Raw genomic sequence first — 16,205 nt, forward strand, 5'->3', positions numbered from 1 at the left:
ATTTTGCGTTGTAGAGATGTCGGATTCTAGGCTAAGCCCAGACGGAATGTTGCGGCAGTGGTGAAGTTTGGAGGAATTCTCAAAGATAAATAAACTGACATTTCCCAAGGGCATCACGCCCTAAGACGCAATCTTCAGCAATACCATTTACGAAGATGAATTTCTGTCAACTGTTCGGCATAGCGTTTCTTCTGCCAAATAAAAATTTTAATGTGATTGTGCCTCACGGGGAGAAGTGCCTTTCGTTTATGCTGAAAAACCCCACATCTACCTCTATAGCGAAATTGATTACCTCAATCCTTCCTTTAGCTTATGAAAATAATGTACCACTTATTACGCTTCTTTCGGCTATAGTGTCGAACAGTGCATTTACAAATGAATTTCCTATTTCGATTTTCGCCTAGAAACTATAGATTTTAATACGAAACTATTGCTCCAGAGTGGCTCAACGTTGACATCGGTAGTTTTCAGTTTTCTCTTTCTGGAGACGAAGTACGTTTTCCCGTAATAATCCTCTGAAGGATTAGGTTTTGAATTAGGGTTTAATTCTCTTGGTGACCAATTTCTTGACAACGAAAGCTTCTATCGACAATTTGATTCTTTCTTGCTTTACAATTACTTATTTTGTGGTAGTCCCATTCATTGTTAAAATACAAAAAATGAAAATCCTCTAATTTATCGGCTGGAGGGTATGACTGTGGCGATCGTTGGGAAAAGTGCAACGTATTGCGTCACAAGGCTGAATACATCATGTCGACAACCAGTTAAGGTTTCTCTAATTTGACTCAGTTCCAATAATCTCAAACTTTACATAAAAATTTTAAACGCCACTGCTCATCGATCTCGAGCAACTCACTAATTTCTTGCGCGAAATTTAGGAAAGCTGGCAACACCAAAACTCGTTGAAACATTCTAGTTACTACATGTGGTTAGAAATACATGATTTAATTCAACGTTTAACGATAATCGCACAAATTTATTTTGTTATTACGTGAGACAAAGAGTTAAACACAAGAGATTATTGGTAAAATCTCATTAGAGAAAATCAGAATACGCATATTTATTCTACATGGATTCTAAAAGTATGCCATCGGATCCTCGTCACGTTTACGTTTAATATAATAGGCTTCCAGTTCCTCTTCATTTGGTGCTTTGGTTTCTACCATACTATTGTAAGGACGTTTCCTTTCGTCTAAACCCATAAGAAGTTCCACTTGTTTAATACGGTTTTCTTCCACTTTTAAAGCTTCAAGCAATCTTTTCTTCTTTTCGGTTTCTTCATCAGTACCGGAGCTGCTGCTTTCGTGTGCGGATTTCCTTAGTCCCTTTGTTTTTTTTTGTGATTTCTTTTTCTTCTTCTTTTCCCTCTTCTTCATTCTTCGAGCCTCAGATTTTAATGAAGCTTCACATTCTTTTTCCTTATTCGACGTAAGCAATTCGGGTTCACGTTCTTCTTCAACTTGGTCATCTATTTGGCTATCCGTAGTTTCGTTTTCCGAAGGTGGGCATTCGACTTTGATCGCAGTTATAGCCACCGACGACCCTGTTTTTTTTCCTTCATCTATATCTTTGCTTCTCTCTCCCGTGCAGTAGGAGTTTCTTATTGTCGAATGACAACACTGGAATCCCCATTGACCGTCTTTCCAATATGAGCCCCAAACCTAAATAAGTGATTAAACCCTTTAGACAGGATTATCAGAAGTAATTTTATTAATAGACTTACTGATTGATGGTTATTAATATATATATCTTCTTCATAGCGAGAGCTTACTACTGGTTTTTCAGCACCTTTGATGATTTTCCCGGTTCGGGAATACTCAACATATTGCTCCGTTTGGGCAAGCAAAAGTGCTTTTGGTGGAACTTGTAAATGTTCTTTACCTCCGTAGCGTTCAAGAATACTCTCCTGAATAGAGCTTTTAATCTCTTCCTTTTTACCAACATATTCGACTTTGAGTTTTTCGGCCTTGGTTGGTTCAGCCAATAAGTGAACGTCAACACCTGCATGCTGTGCTTCCCATGCAAACATCTGAGCTTGAGCATGTTTTGACGTGTCTCCACTGAAGCGAATAAAATTCTCTCCTGCATAGTCAACCTGTTCTGCTTCTTTGCCCGTATCTGAGAAATTCAAAGAAATTGTAGCAACAATCACTGTATCTATGATTGATATTAATTCTACCTTTATAAGGATTTTCTCTCATAGAACGAGTCTTTGGATCATAGTAGGCTGAGCTGGGATCCAAGTTCCGAAGATATTTAGCTGTATCTTCACGAATTCTTAAGTTTCGAACAGTAATTCTTTGTTTTGAATCTACTTTTGTTCCTGGCATGTCAACTTCATCAACATATTTATCTTCATCACCATCCATTTCTTCTTCACCCCCATCATCTTCATCTCCAGTATTAAGCCTCTGTGCTTTAAGCTGGCGTTTAGTGTCTTCAACTTTTTCAAATTCTTCAATGATCCCCAAGTGCTCTGATGGATTATAACCATTCCAACGGTCACGTTTACCATCAAAATCCAGCTTAAGTTCCGGTTGAATGAACTCATCTGGAGCTATTTCTGCTCCAGAATATTTTGCCAACACTTTTCTTGGCCTTTCCATGCAATCTTTTTTTTTATGGGTCACAGCTCCACAGTTTTCACATGCTCCTTTACGAAACTTGGTTGTAAGGGAGTCAAGATTTACTCCACGTTGAAACCAATCTCCAACTTTAGCTAGGTGTTTCTGTTTCTCATCCTCTTGGGGCCTTTGATGCTTTAATGTGGGTCCAACAGTGTTGTAGTACCATGGTGCAGAAGAAATGTATTGTGGAATGTGTGGATTGATGTCTTTGCCTGGTGGAGGTAATAATTTGTAGTGCAGGTTGAAAAATAAAACACACAACTAGTTAGTTACCTTCTTCATCTACTGCAGCTGGAGCAGTTCCTGCTTTCCTAGCTTCCTCGAGTTCTTTTGCTTTCCTCCAGTCTTCCCTAGTCTTCTTTTGGGGCTCATTACCAATTGCTTGAGATTTGCTAGCGATAAGCAAAGAAACTGGTAAACTTGGCGTAGAAGCCATTACAAGAAGAAACGAATTTTATGGCGAAATCGAATAGAATCTATTTCAACGAAATGTTTCACTGCAATAAAAGTCTTTTTCACTATTGCACCAAAATCTTTCGTTGCACTAAGTGGCCTTATTCGCTATTGCAACGAATGATTTCCATGCACTTTAAAGTTGTTTTACCCTTTAAGTGCAACGAAATCTTTCGTAGCAATAGCGAAAAATATTTTTACCTCATAGAAAGATTTCGTTGCAATAGGTAAAAAAGGCCGTTATTGCAACGAAATTTCGTTGCAACATATTCTACCCTGCCAATTCTACTCGAAAGAGGAAACTATCGATTTCACGTACAATGATAGTCAACAAAATAGTCAAGAAATCAATATAAAATTGGTAATCGATTACAATAACGATAATTGTTTAGCACAACCTGCACAGCTTGTGAGACAAGTGCGTCACGCCATTCGTTGTTGCATATTGAAATTTGTCCAACCTCCACTGTTTAAAATTTTGTGATGAAATTTATTTTATTCTTTCTCACTGGTAGGCGTCATCTGTTTTGATGGTCACATGAAATTTTATCTTTCGTCAAGAATAACTGAAAAATATAACAGACAAACGCATTGGAGTTTTTCTGGAGAGGCGTTGACACGTGAACTTTACGATCTGTAACCACCTGCAATCAAAGAGATTGGCATCAAATCCGATCTTCTGAGGAGTGGCAAGTACATACCCCGAAATATTTCCGCCTAGTCTTGAGAATTTTAAGGCCTTACTCGGCTATCTAAATCTAAATATCTAATACTTGATGTAGATATTTAAAGATGTCTGCACTGAACAGCCTTTTTTCTTTCACAAGCCCAGCAGTGAAAAAACTGCTTGGTTGGAAACAAGGAGATGAAGAAGAGAAATGGGCAGAGAAAGCTGTTGATTCATTAGTGAAAAAACTGAAAAAGAAAAAAGGTGCCATAGAGGAGTTGGAGAAAGCACTCAGTTGTCCTGGACAACCAAGTAAATGTGTCACCATTCCAAGAAGCTTAGATGGGAGACTGCAAGTAAGTGTAACACTTACTGTACTCAGTTACCGTTGAGCTTATGAAACACATTAAAAAATGTGGAATGAATCTAATGGGTTTCCTCTTGTTTATATTTCTTCAAGGTTTCACATCGCAAAGGGCTACCCCATGTGATATATTGCCGTGTGTGGCGTTGGCCAGATCTTCAGTCTCATCATGAACTGAAACCTTTAGAAATATGTGAATATCCATTTTCCTCGAAGCAAAAAGAAGTGTGCATCAATCCTTATCATTATAAAAGAGTTGAAAGTCCAGTGCTTCCACCGGTTCTTGTGCCAAGGCATTCAGAATTTGCTCCTGGCCATTCTCTCTTGCCTTTCCAACAACTACCTGAACCAGCTATGCCTCATAATGTGTCTTATTCAGCCCATGGGTTTGCCAATCAAGCTGTCGGATTGTCCCAAGCGCCAGGCCCTTCAACCACTAAAAGTATGGAACGTCCTGTTACCACCAGTGCCTTAAGCTCCCTCTCAGTCAGCACAAATCCTACATCACCAATGAGTAATGTTTCCAGTCCTGCACCAAACAGTCCATACAGCAGTTTACCAGGTTAGCAAAATTTTTTATATTGAGTTTTGGTTTTAACTACAAAATCTCTTTTGTTAACATCAATATTACTAACCGAATTTCTGAAATAGCTGAAACACCACCACCAGCTTACAGTCCCCATGATGAAAATGCTTCCTCCCAGGAACCTATGGATACAACTCATGGCCCTGTGGGTGACCTGGCACCTGTGGCCTATCAAGAGCCCATTTATTGGTGTAGCATCGCATATTATGAATTGAATTCGCGAGTCGGCGAAGTATTTCACGCTCAATCCCATTCAATAATTGTGGATGGATTCACAAATCCTGATAATAAATCGGATCGCTTTTGTCTCGGCCAACTTTCGAATGTCAACCGCAATTCGACCATAGAAAATACGCGGCGACACATTGGAAAAGGTGATTTTTTTAAAGTTGTGCGTAATGAACCCGATATCCAGTTACTATATGGCAGACTTGATTTCAGCAGTATTAATGATGATGATGAATTCTTTATATTAGGCGTCCATTTGTATTACGTGGGGGGTGAGGTGTATGCCGAATGTTTGTCTGACTCAGCTATATTTGTTCAATCTCGTAATTGTAATCATCACCATGGTTTTCATCCGACAACTGTCTGCAAGATTCCTCCTGGTTGTTCCCTTAAAATATTCAATAATCAGGAATTTGCTCAGCTTCTGTCACAATCAGTCAACCATGGGTTTGAAGCTGTGTATGAGCTCACCAAAATGTGTACAATAAGGTATTAATGCATTATGTATTTCTTGCGTGTATTCTAAATCTTTGTATTGTTAGAATGTCATTCGTAAAAGGTTGGGGCGCAGAATACCATCGCCAGGACGTCACAAGCACCCCGTGCTGGATAGAAATCCATCTTCATGGACCACTACAATGGTTGGATAAAGTTCTTACTCAAATGGGATCGCCACATAATCCCATTTCATCGGTCTCGTAACAATCTAATGCTTCGTTGAAATTCGCAATTTTATCATCGGAAGAATTTCATCTACAATTGTAGTAGAAGACAGTGCAACAGTTTGTGGATAAGCTGCAGTTATTTCTTCAAACGTTGCGGATGACTCCATTGCAACAGTCTTTTTCACAGTTGAAAATTTTTTACACATCCATGCTAATTTTCGAATATGTTTGCGCCGCACATCTTCAAGTGTACCCGCATTGATACTGCTTGTTTCTTATTTTAGTTTTCTTACATTAGAGAGCTCTTTTCATGTTTCCGTCTGATCCTGTGGGAACGCTAACGTGTGCCATAATCTCTGAATTTGCTCATTTGGACTTGAGAATCTAAATTATCAACAGCTGAAATGAAGAGAGCGAATTCAAATATTTTGCTGGGGATACAGGAGGTATGTGACATTTCTAAAAAATAGATTTGGTTTCATTGTGTGCTGTGGGATTGTAAAATGCTCTATAAATGTCTTCACACCCTTTTATCAATAAATAGCGAATTCCATATTCCAGTTGATTAGACGTATTTCAAACTGCACACGTACTGCATCACGAATTTTGTTGAAATTTACGGTATCAATACTTTGACTATGGAACTGTCGTTATAGAACAAGCAAACCTTGTCGTATTATATGTAGTTGCAAAACGATTTCACAGTTGACATTTAGATGATGGCCATTCCGGAAAAGGAAATCAAGTCCCAAGGGTTTAATTTGTTTCCAAATAAAACAAAAATATTGTTTCCAAAAAGTCTCAGTTAATTGGTCTTAGGCGTTTGGTAACAATTCTTCTCTCATTATCAGCAGCGTGCGTCGCCCACAGTAAAACCAAACGCAGGGCCAGCGCTTATCGTTGTTGCGCTATCTTTCTACATATCAGCCCCTGTTACAAATATGTTGCTACAGGAAATGCAGATAACAGACGTTGCAGCGCAATAGACTCGTTCCTGTTTCAGGTAAAACTACGTTAGTGTCTTAGGTGCAAGATCAGTCAACAGCGATATTGGCACCCAGCCATTTTTACCATTTCGGAGGATTAAGCTGTGAACAGTCATTTTTTAAAATGGCGGGAGTAGGAAGTGGATGGCCTAAAAGCGAACGTGCTCTACTTTGCATGAAGTACTTTCTCTTTGTGTTCAACGTTCTCTCTTTTGTAAGTATTAGCTGTTGCTTTCGTTTTAATTTGGAGGGGCTAAGTTTTGACATGAGTAGTTGGTTAATCGCATGGAGCGATCGTGCAAATGAAAAGGTGTAAAACAAAAGGTAAAAAAAGGAATGAAATATGTACAGTAACACGAGTTACAGTTACATATTTAACGGATACCCAATTTCGCTGGTCGCCGATACGCAGCAACGCCTACCTGCCCCAATGTCTACGAGTAACATAACTGATAAATTTTATGGCGAGATAACAGCCCAGAAAACGCGTTACATTTAAAGGAATCTTGCAACCGCCAACGAAGTCTTGGTTTATTCAAACATTTGAATGTTGAAATTTTCCCTTAGTTAACAGCTGTCGTCATTCTCACGCTTGGATTATGGATCCGCTACGATTGGGATTTCAAACATTACATCCTAGAATTGCGACTTTACCAATTCTGGACAGGAGTTTATATATTGATTGCTGCAGCTTCTATTGTTATGGCTATTTCTTTTCTTGGTTGCTGTGGAGCAATAATGGAAAACCCTACCGTTCTCGGTCTGGTAAATATAAGAAAGAACAAATTAATACTATTACAACTCCGGACTACGTTTTTAAACTTAGCCGTCCGGATAAATGTTTGGTTGAAAGACAAGTTGTAGAAATGAATCTGCACCGTTTTATTTTGTATTTCGTCTCTGCGTGTTGTAGTACGGTGTGTTGCTCATCGTATGTTTCCTTTTGGAAATCGCTGGGGTGGCTTACCTTTTGAATAATGGAACATTGTGGTCCAATGTAACTTGGTGGCTACGCGACCGCTTCTATGAGCTAATTTACGTAAGCGACACTAACGCAAGAGAAGCTCGAATCTTACGCATCATCCAAGAAGAGGTAAATTACCATAACAGTTATTTCTGTTTAATTTTATTTAGCTTTTTCTCTTTTTGTTTATTCACCTTTCTTTAAATCTGTTTCCCTAATAGATTGGTTGCTGCGGTTCGTACAGCTCGCTAGATTACATTAGAGTTTACAAGCCTGTGCCTAATGAGTGCAGAGATAAAGCGACCGGGAATGAATATCTTGACGGGTGTTACATTCGAATGTCCCGGTATCTAGAGGAACGCAGTGGTTGGATCGCTGGGATATCCTTATTTCTTGCAGTCTTGCAAGTAAGTTATTCACACTAAAAAAAAAAAAAATCTTAACGGGAATAAGAAAACAGATAACTAAAATGGTGCAATGCGTGTATGGCTAACACGTTGGGTTTGTCTTTCTGTCGACTTTGCTTACCAGATTTTTGGCATTACGGCAAGCCTTACTATGCGGCACACCCTACGCAAGCTTGAAAGTGAAGGAAAGGTATATAATCCTGTGAAGAAGTCCAAAGCCTAAATTTTTCGTTGCATATTTTCCATTCACATTATTTTGAAGCATTTAGCTGCTTAAACACGATTAAGTCTAATAGATTTCATTTGAATCACTATCTTATTCAACATATTGCCGACACATTAGTAAACAAACCAAAGAAAATACACCGCAAGTTGTGAACATATTTTGTTTATTCTGAACGTAGTTCTACTGGTGGCTGGTTAGTATTGTTTTCCATGTTATGTACAGTATCCTGCACAAAAAGAAGAACACCCGATTTAATTTTTAAAAGCCATCTATGGGCAAAATATATTAATTATTGACCTTTTTTAGATAGAGTTAGGGCGGGTTTGGCGCAAAAACGCTATAAGTTGGGAAGGGTAGTTTAAGTCCAGACACCTCTTGCTAATGCCTCAGGTGTTACGAAAAAGGTCTGAAAAAAGTAGTCTAGTCTTTTTTTGTTAGACCCCCAACCCCCATGCCCCAGGCTAAGATGAAAAATATGCATTAAACACATTGTCATCCTCAGTCACCCGCTTTGGTCACTAGCAACTTCACAGCTCTTGGAAAAAAAATTCACCTTATATTGAGTTTGAACCATTGCAATCCGTATCTGACTCCGACCCTATTCCACCGAGCTATTATCTCTTGTTATACATGTCTATATTTTCGCTTATAATATAGAGGATGAATGAAGAAAAAATGATGTGCTATATGCTGTCGAACTAATTAGTCATTATGGGGCCTAAGCGGCGAGCATCGGCTTGCGACGCGGGAGATCGGTGTTCAAGACTTCACATAGTAAATTACTTTCATACATCATGTCGTTCTGAAGCATCGTTTGTAAATAATATAACTTACAAATAGTAAAAAATTTTCTCCTTCAACCTCCATGAAATAAACGATTATATAGGTATTCATAAGACGAGGTTTTGAGAAATTGTAGCTCAGTGGTAGAAGTTCATATTCATTCACGGATAGCAGTGGTTCGATCCCGAAATGAAACGAAATTTTTCCCGCGCTGTAAGGGCCCTGTTGAACAAAGTGGGTGACTGAGGATGATATTTTTTTCATTAGATATTTTTCATCTGTGTTCTATTTTTTCATGCTGTACAATATCCTGGACAAAAAAAAGAAAACCCGATTTAATTTGAAAAAGCCATCTATGGGTAAAATATGTGAATTTTTTACCTTTTTTAAATAGGGTCGGCCTGTGTTTGGCGCAAAAACGCAATAAGTTGGGAAGGGTAGTTTAAGTCCAGACACCTTTTGCTAATGCCCCAGGTATTACGAAAACTGTCTGGAAAAAGTAGAGTCTAATCTTTTTTTGTTAGGCCCCCAACCCCCATCCCCCAGGCAAAGATGAAAAATATCTAAAAAAACTTGGTCAACAGTGACTTTACAGCGCGGGAAAAATTTCGTTTCATTTCGGGATTGAACCACTGCTATACGTGTCCTAGTACGAACCTATACCACTAAGCTATAAGTTCTTAGGAAATCGTCTTACAAATATCTTTATAATCGTTTATTTCATGGAGGTTGAAGGGAAATTTTTTTTACTATTTATAAGTTATATTATTTACAAACGAAGCTTCAAAACGACATGATGTATAAAAGTAATTATCAATGTGAAGTTTTGAACACCAACCTCCCGCATCGCAAGCCGATACACACCGCTTACGCCCCATAATGACTAAACGAATCGACAGTATATAGCATATAATTTTTTTCCTTTATCCTTTATGTTAATATTATATTAATACGCTATGAAAATATAGACATGTATAATAAGTCTTCTTTTTGTGCAGGATACTGTACCTGTTAGCACACAGAGCGCAAACACTAGATAAGTGGATAGGGTTTCTTTTGCGACGTGCGCACTATGGTTATTCGAAGTAAGCCAGTAAGTTCCGTTGAAATATCAACAACGGTTTGAGAAATAAAAAATACATAAATTTTCCTCTTTGCCCGATGGAAGATTATACTTCAATTACCTTTGAAACATTTTTTTCCTTAAACAAACAAACAAGCAAAATTGAAAAATTTGACTAATCTAAAGTCTTTTGTTTGCTATCGTTTCTTAGCAGTTTTTTACCGGGTGATAATTTTAAATCGCTTAGTATAAATTTTTTGACGACACCTATGATTGAGGCGAGTCTTATTTGGCCACATGAGGCAAGTTGCCTTCTATTTTTACGGTTTTTAAAGCCGTGAAGTTGTTGCCTGACTTTCAGTTTCATGTGGTAGTTGTCCAGTATAAGACGGTTAGATCTTAAGTTTGTAAAACCCTAACATTCTTTGCATAAAGTACTTCGCCTGGAGATGAATTTTTCTATCTGGAATAGGACTCGGCCCCAGATTACTGGAGACGGGCTTACTAACGGGCCCGCCACCATCTTCCGGCAGTAACCCGTGGCGAAATCTAGTCAGACTTCCTTTTTTATTTTTTATTGGCCTGTATTTTTGTACGAAAACAGTGCTTTACTGCATCGTTTCATTAAAACACCAACAATAACTTGCAATATTCGTCGTATTGAAGAGATGGGGCGAATGTTTTTGTATTAAAACTCCATTTTAAATGCATGGGATATCGATATTGCACACAACTGGAATGAGCAATTTACGCTGCTATAGGAACCATTTGTACCAATTCTTTTGTTTTTCTAAATGTAACTTATTCTTGTAACGAATGAAGACCAACAATAAAAAAACGGGTAGCTAAAGGGTAGCTTTTATTTTTAGACTGGAATCAATTAGAAGATTCGAAAACAAGAAAATGGGAGAGGAAAGAAAAAAAACCTTACTACCCTGTGCCAATCCTTACTACTCTCCTCGATTGTTCTACTGGAGATATTTACTAGAAGCGCCTTAAAGAAGACAAGGCCAAGAGGGATTTCGTGTTTGGCACAAAAGAACTATGAAAAAAAAAAAACGATTGAGTTCGAGAGGATCAGTTACTTACGGAAGAAATGTATTGGTATTATTAAACACTGCATACAACTTGGAAAATTTAGAGCAACAATAGAACGCAATTCGTTCGTGTCACACACCTGCAATTGCAAAAATATTTGATCCAAAATGTTACGCGGCATGGACGATGCCACCACCTAGGCGTTCGATGAATCTCGAGTTCTCATTATCATGGCCATTTGCATACTTCAAGACTGAAATTGAAAAATATAGTTGACGAAGCATGAGATTCATCTTCATACCTTGCCCCTCCTCCATTCACGGACACACAAGTAGTTAAACGTGCCAAATGGTGGATCGAATTCTTTCAAACACTGGAGCTATTTGTTAATCCGTCTTCCCCGTCTAAAGTTATTGCTCGTTACTGGACGAAGCTCCCAAAACATGTGAAGGAGGTAACGCTGCTTGTTGCAGTTCGTTAAACGAAGTTTCCAAACACTGGTGCAGTTCAGCGTAGCTTACAACAAGAACGTTTTGTTGATCTCGCGAAGTTAAACAAATCTGCATTGTAAAAACATAAAATCGACAAAAAAAAACTTTAAAGCAAGTAAAAAAATTAACTGCAAGGCTTGCCGACTCTCAGATGGGGGTGTCTCTCTTTAATTTAGTTTGCAGTTAGATATTAGTTAATTTATCATTATTATCACCACTGTTTTATTTTTGTTGGGGTTTGAGGATGGTTTTCCTCCCTGCTTCAGCACAGGGAGCCTCCACATCTTTTTTAAAAGGTATATGAAAGACCTTCCGAGTCGGCAGACCCTGATTAATTAACAAGTCTTCCCAAAACATACATACTTTGTCATGAGAGGCTGTGTCAAGTCGGTTGAGACAAGCCACAATATGTGCCAAGTCAACCCACGGTCGCCCGTCGTCTGTGCATGGATGTAGCATATAGTCTCGAAAAAGTTTTAGTAAATATCTGTCACCCGTTTCTGACCATGTTGAATCCAAATTTAACCTATAACAACGCAAAATAGTAAGTTGGAGGCGTTTAGGACGCGCAAAATAAAGTGTGAGAAAACTTTTCCTTACTCCGGTCGGTCAACAACAGTTCCAAGTTTTCCAAGCAACCGGAACAGGCGACCGTTATCCAATTCTCTCGCAAGCTGATCTTCAAGATAGTCGGCATGTAAAGTGACTGCTTCCAATTGGCTGAAAAATCGAGCACCAATCATAGGCATTACTTCCTGGATGTTCTTGGCTCTAGAACCTTGGGGGGTGGAGAGCAAATACCTACAATAGTTAACAAGGTAGATGAATCCCAAATGATAAAATAATGATAAAATTCCCAAAGAATATCAAATGAAATTATAAGACTAGGATAAAAAAAAAACGATGAGCAATACTGACATAACTAAATTTCGAAGATCCGAGGAATAATTTTTATTGATGATATCCATGGAAGTGGGAACATTATCTCGTTGGAGAGCCAATAAAGAGTTGCACGCCAATGCAAGAATAAGCTTTCCCAAAGCCAAGAGGTCTTCTTGCTTGAATAATAACCAAAAAATATATCGTCATCGAGTATTCAGAAAGGCGGACAAAACAAAAAGTGGGAAAAAAACTTGATTAGAACCTACCTGATAATGCGGAATCAAAGCTGAGGCGTTGGAAGCACTCGAGTCATAGGTGAGCACATCAAAAATTCCGCCGCCACATAATCGTAAACGACCTCTTGAGGTCACCAGGACTTTGGATGCATCTAATGCTCTTACGGCCAAACCAGCGGAATGGACGCATCGCAAAGCTGAACATAGTTCAATTATGTAACTCCACAGTAAAGACTCGGGCAATACACCTAATACAAATGCGAAAGTTTTCATACAGTAATAGATATATAAAAAAAAAAAAAAAAGAAAAAGGTGGAATTTGTTGTTCGGAAGACCTTTTCCAGCTTGCTGCTGTAACATGCGGTTCTTCTGCATTGTATAAGGCCGAGGAGCCGACGGATCGCTGCTGAATGGATCAGAGTGTGGAGCAGTTGAAGCCAAATACTTTGACATTAGAGTTTCAGCTCCAGGGTAATAATCATAGGCAAAGACCATTGAATGATCACCAAAGGCCTTTGTTGTGAAAGCTTCTCTCAGAGTCACCAAATGACATTGCTGCACTTTTCGCCATAGTTCTACCATTGACATACATTTAGCACTTGTGACTCTGTAACCTAAATACGCAATTATTAAACTTTCATGAAACTCTTCTTTAATGATATTCCTTCCCCAATCATTATCAGGAAGTGTGATTCAGTTGTATTTTCAATTTGCAATTACCATGAATCCTCTTCAAGCAATATCGTATCCCAGTTTTACTATTAGAGGCTTTATATGTAGAAGTAATTAAGCCATAAGTGTTGGACTTGACTGCTTGATTTAATGTATGAGTTTCAAGAGGAACTAGTTCGTGATAATGATCAACATCTGATGGTAAATCTGTTCGGAAAGAAAAAATATTCCCAGGTTAGACCAGACATTTTAACATAGCATCACCAACATACATCACATCACACAAGATTATTTTTTTTTACATTGTCATTGGTCTATTGAAACCTAGGTTAGGCTATAGATATTTGAATAGGAGGGGGGAAAATAATTTTGGATAATACCTGGAAATAAAGCAGGATCTGATGCCAATAAAGCCACCAGGTTTCTTTGGACAAGTTCAGCTCTTATGTCTTCATTCATAAAAAATGAAGATCCCTGCTGAGCAGTGCAACTTTGTAAAAAACTAGAAGGCCCATTATAAACTGAAAACAAATGATTGGGTTGTTGTGATGTTGAGACCAATTGGTTTGGAGACTGAACTCTTCTGCTCAAAACTGAGTTATGAACTATCTTATCCGTTGCTTGACCCCCATGATTTCGAACAGTTAGATCTTCATGGTTAGGTTTAACATCATCTTCTGGTGTATAATAATATGTAGTGCCACCAACATTTTCCTGTTCCGCAGTCAATTGCAACAGTCAAAGCGAATAAAATTACCAATTTAGATATGATAAAAGCGAATATTTTGAAAAGCAATTTAACTGCATCAACACATACCTCAAATAGAGACGAATTAGATCCTCCAGCTGTTTGTAAATCTGGTGATATGGATAACTCTTGCGCTTTATGCATACATTCATCTTTAACTGAAAGGGCATAATTAGAAAATGTTGACTTGTTTACATTTTTCTTAAACGACTGAAGGAAGCCATTACTCTCAATAATCGACAAACTTAGTTCTGTAGAAATTGATGCGGTGGTGGAATTGGCTGATCGAGTTGGTGAAGAAACAAAATGTAACGGAAACGTCGGAGATGTACTTGACCGCGAAATAGAGTTGTGTAAAAACTGGCAATCATTTCCATAAAAACAAGTCCCAGAAGCGGCGAAATAACGACACACAACAGGTTTACGTGAGTGGCTTATAACATCGTCCATCATAAACCAAGATAATAGTTTCTTTGGTTTAGTGTAACCAAAGATTAAGAAACAATTACTCCTTTTTTTTCCAGCGTCACTATTCGTAGCTACCCTACTAACTACTCTTAAGGGGTGAAAAAATTCAGACGTAAATCATACCGTATTCAGTTTACGTTTCTACAATAGTAAGAAGAAAAAAAAATTAAGGACTTGAAATGTAGGGCCTGTTTGCACTCCCTCATATAGTAAGGTGGTTATGGGAGTATTGTTTCCAGTTTTAGAACTTGCCATTTGATTGGCTAAAGAAATCTGCTTAAGGTGGCGTCACCTAGAGGACCCGGGAAAATCGTACGCGTAATGGAATATAGTGGGACACCCCGTGGAATAGCAATATTCACTGTAAGTTAGAATGGATCAACGCAACTCAATCTCGCTCGGCTTCCTTGGCGCTATGAGGAAAAGTACGGAATCCTGGCTGATTTCAGGCCCTTTTCATGAATTAAATAGGGGAAAAAGCTGGTCAGGAATCTATCATCAATGGGCGTTGCCATCATTGATGATCCTGAATACTCTTATAATCTTTCACTATTTTTTTTAATGTTTACATGAATAATAAAACGCACACGACAATTCAATTTGTTTAATTTATTTTTAGCATTCTCCGTTGACTAGTCAAAATGTATTGTTTTTCATAATTGTTGGCTTATAGCTGGCTATTACACCTCTGTAGGAAAATCGGGGTAGAACTCGGGGCAAACGTAGAAGGCGTTGTAATCAGGTATGTAACCGGGTTTTACAACCAGTTATCTTTTCCTCGCCGCTCCAGGTTAGGACGCGGAGATTGACCCACACAGGCAGAAAAATATCCCCAAGTAAAACCCGAAAACCGTGTAACGTGCTAGCGCATTAAGTCAAAAGGTCGACAAGAGAAAGTCGGACCTACAAAATCCCTTAGAGCGGTTCACCGCTCAACAAGTAAAAGTAATTGTAACCTCTCCGAAAAAGGATGTTCAGTTGTTGAAAATTAAAAATAGGGGTGTAGGAATTAGCAAGTCTTTCAGGGGACGTCTAAACAGTAACTTGTCAGAGGCAAAAACCGGGTTCTGATACCCCGATGGGTTTGGCAACCACATTCAGTTCTATTTAGTTTTTCCAACCTGGATCATATGACTACCTTTAAGTATGTACGTAAATTAAGGTGTTGATTGTTTGTATATGTTTAACATTTATAATATGTATTTAGAGTTGTCTCAGTATTATGAGAGTTCGACTTTCCATCAACTGCGATACAGGGTTAAAAGGAATTTTACAACCGCACAAAAATCCGAAAGGACTAGGCCCATTGGCAAAAGAGCTATCCGATAGACGCGCATTCCCCCGGAAACAGATAAATCTTCGCGATTGAAAATTAATCACGATTGCGATTTCGCTTAAAATTTTAATTGACGATCAAATCATTTTAAAATAATCGAAATCGGCGATTAAATTAAAATTTTAAAAATTTAATCGAGCGATTATTTTTCGATTATTTAGCGACATCTGTGAACGGTGATGAGAGTATATGAAAGTATACTCATAGCTGTGTCACTTTTGTAGCAGACGCTTTTTCGAAGTGTTAACTTGTGCCAATATAAACAATAGTTAATGGTTAACAATGGTTGGTAAGTTATTTCTTTACTGCTAGATG

At 38.3% G+C, this 16,205-nt stretch overlaps 4 protein-coding genes across 7 annotated transcripts in view; 2 read left to right on the top strand and 2 right to left on the bottom strand.

Annotated features, from left to right (window-relative positions):
• Positions 1-8,330, top strand: part of LOC130689626 (tetraspanin-2A-like) — a 61,747-nt gene extending 53,417 nt beyond the window's left edge. Inside the window, exons 2-6 of the mRNA XM_057512587.2 lie at positions 6,679-6,790; positions 7,144-7,341; positions 7,490-7,669; positions 7,762-7,947; positions 8,072-8,330. Coding sequence (XP_057368570.1) covers positions 6,701-6,790; positions 7,144-7,341; positions 7,490-7,669; positions 7,762-7,947; positions 8,072-8,170 — 753 coding nt within the window. The 5' untranslated portion in view covers positions 6,679-6,700 and the 3' untranslated portion in view covers positions 8,171-8,330. The remainder of the gene's footprint in view (positions 1-6,678; positions 6,791-7,143; positions 7,342-7,489; positions 7,670-7,761; positions 7,948-8,071) is intronic.
• Positions 1,046-3,136, bottom strand: LOC130687006 (pre-mRNA-splicing factor Slu7-like). The gene is made up of 4 exons (XM_057510169.2): positions 2,901-3,136; positions 2,180-2,839; positions 1,724-2,118; positions 1,046-1,661 (listed from the first exon to the last, which is right to left on the bottom strand). The coding sequence occupies exons 1-4, from the start codon at positions 3,061-3,063 to the stop codon at positions 1,077-1,079; spliced, it is 1,803 nt and encodes a 600-aa protein (XP_057366152.1). The 5' UTR covers positions 3,064-3,136; the 3' UTR covers positions 1,046-1,076.
• LOC130689610 (protein mothers against dpp-like) lies at positions 3,477-6,143 on the top strand. Of its 2 annotated transcripts, XM_057512576.2 has the most exons (7): positions 3,481-3,591; positions 3,663-3,773; positions 3,863-4,103; positions 4,208-4,673; positions 4,763-5,071; positions 5,174-5,414; positions 5,468-6,143. In XM_057512576.2, exons 3-7 carry the CDS (start codon positions 3,873-3,875, stop codon positions 5,625-5,627), a joined length of 1,407 nt encoding a protein of 468 aa, XP_057368559.1. In that variant the 5' UTR covers positions 3,481-3,591; positions 3,663-3,773; positions 3,863-3,872; the 3' UTR covers positions 5,628-6,143. The 2 variants fall into 2 exon arrangements, with proteins under 2 accessions (XP_057368551.1, XP_057368559.1); XM_057512568.2 differs by having other exon boundaries at positions 3,477-3,773.
• Positions 8,331-11,100: 2,770 nt separating the features above from the next.
• Positions 11,101-14,712, bottom strand: LOC130689571 (PAN2-PAN3 deadenylation complex subunit pan3-like). Of its 3 annotated transcripts, none has more exons than XM_057512537.2 (10): positions 14,332-14,710; positions 14,156-14,244; positions 13,719-14,052; positions 13,387-13,545; positions 13,002-13,280; positions 12,697-12,914; positions 12,467-12,606; positions 12,149-12,349; positions 11,912-12,074; positions 11,101-11,617 (listed from the first exon to the last, which is right to left on the bottom strand). In XM_057512537.2, exons 1-10 carry the CDS (start codon positions 14,537-14,539, stop codon positions 11,468-11,470), a joined length of 1,941 nt encoding a protein of 646 aa, XP_057368520.1. In that variant the 5' UTR covers positions 14,540-14,710; the 3' UTR covers positions 11,101-11,467. The 3 variants fall into 3 exon arrangements, with proteins under 3 accessions (XP_057368520.1, XP_057368512.1, XP_057368504.1); XM_057512529.2 differs by having other exon boundaries at positions 14,314-14,709; XM_057512521.2 differs by having other exon boundaries at positions 14,156-14,712.
• Between the last annotated feature and the right edge of the window lie 1,493 nt (positions 14,713-16,205).

This window comes from Daphnia carinata, chromosome 8, assembly GCF_022539665.2.
Source record: "Daphnia carinata strain CSIRO-1 chromosome 8, CSIRO_AGI_Dcar_HiC_V3, whole genome shotgun sequence".
In the NCBI taxonomy this organism is placed as follows: domain Eukaryota; kingdom Metazoa; phylum Arthropoda; class Branchiopoda; order Diplostraca; family Daphniidae; genus Daphnia; species Daphnia carinata.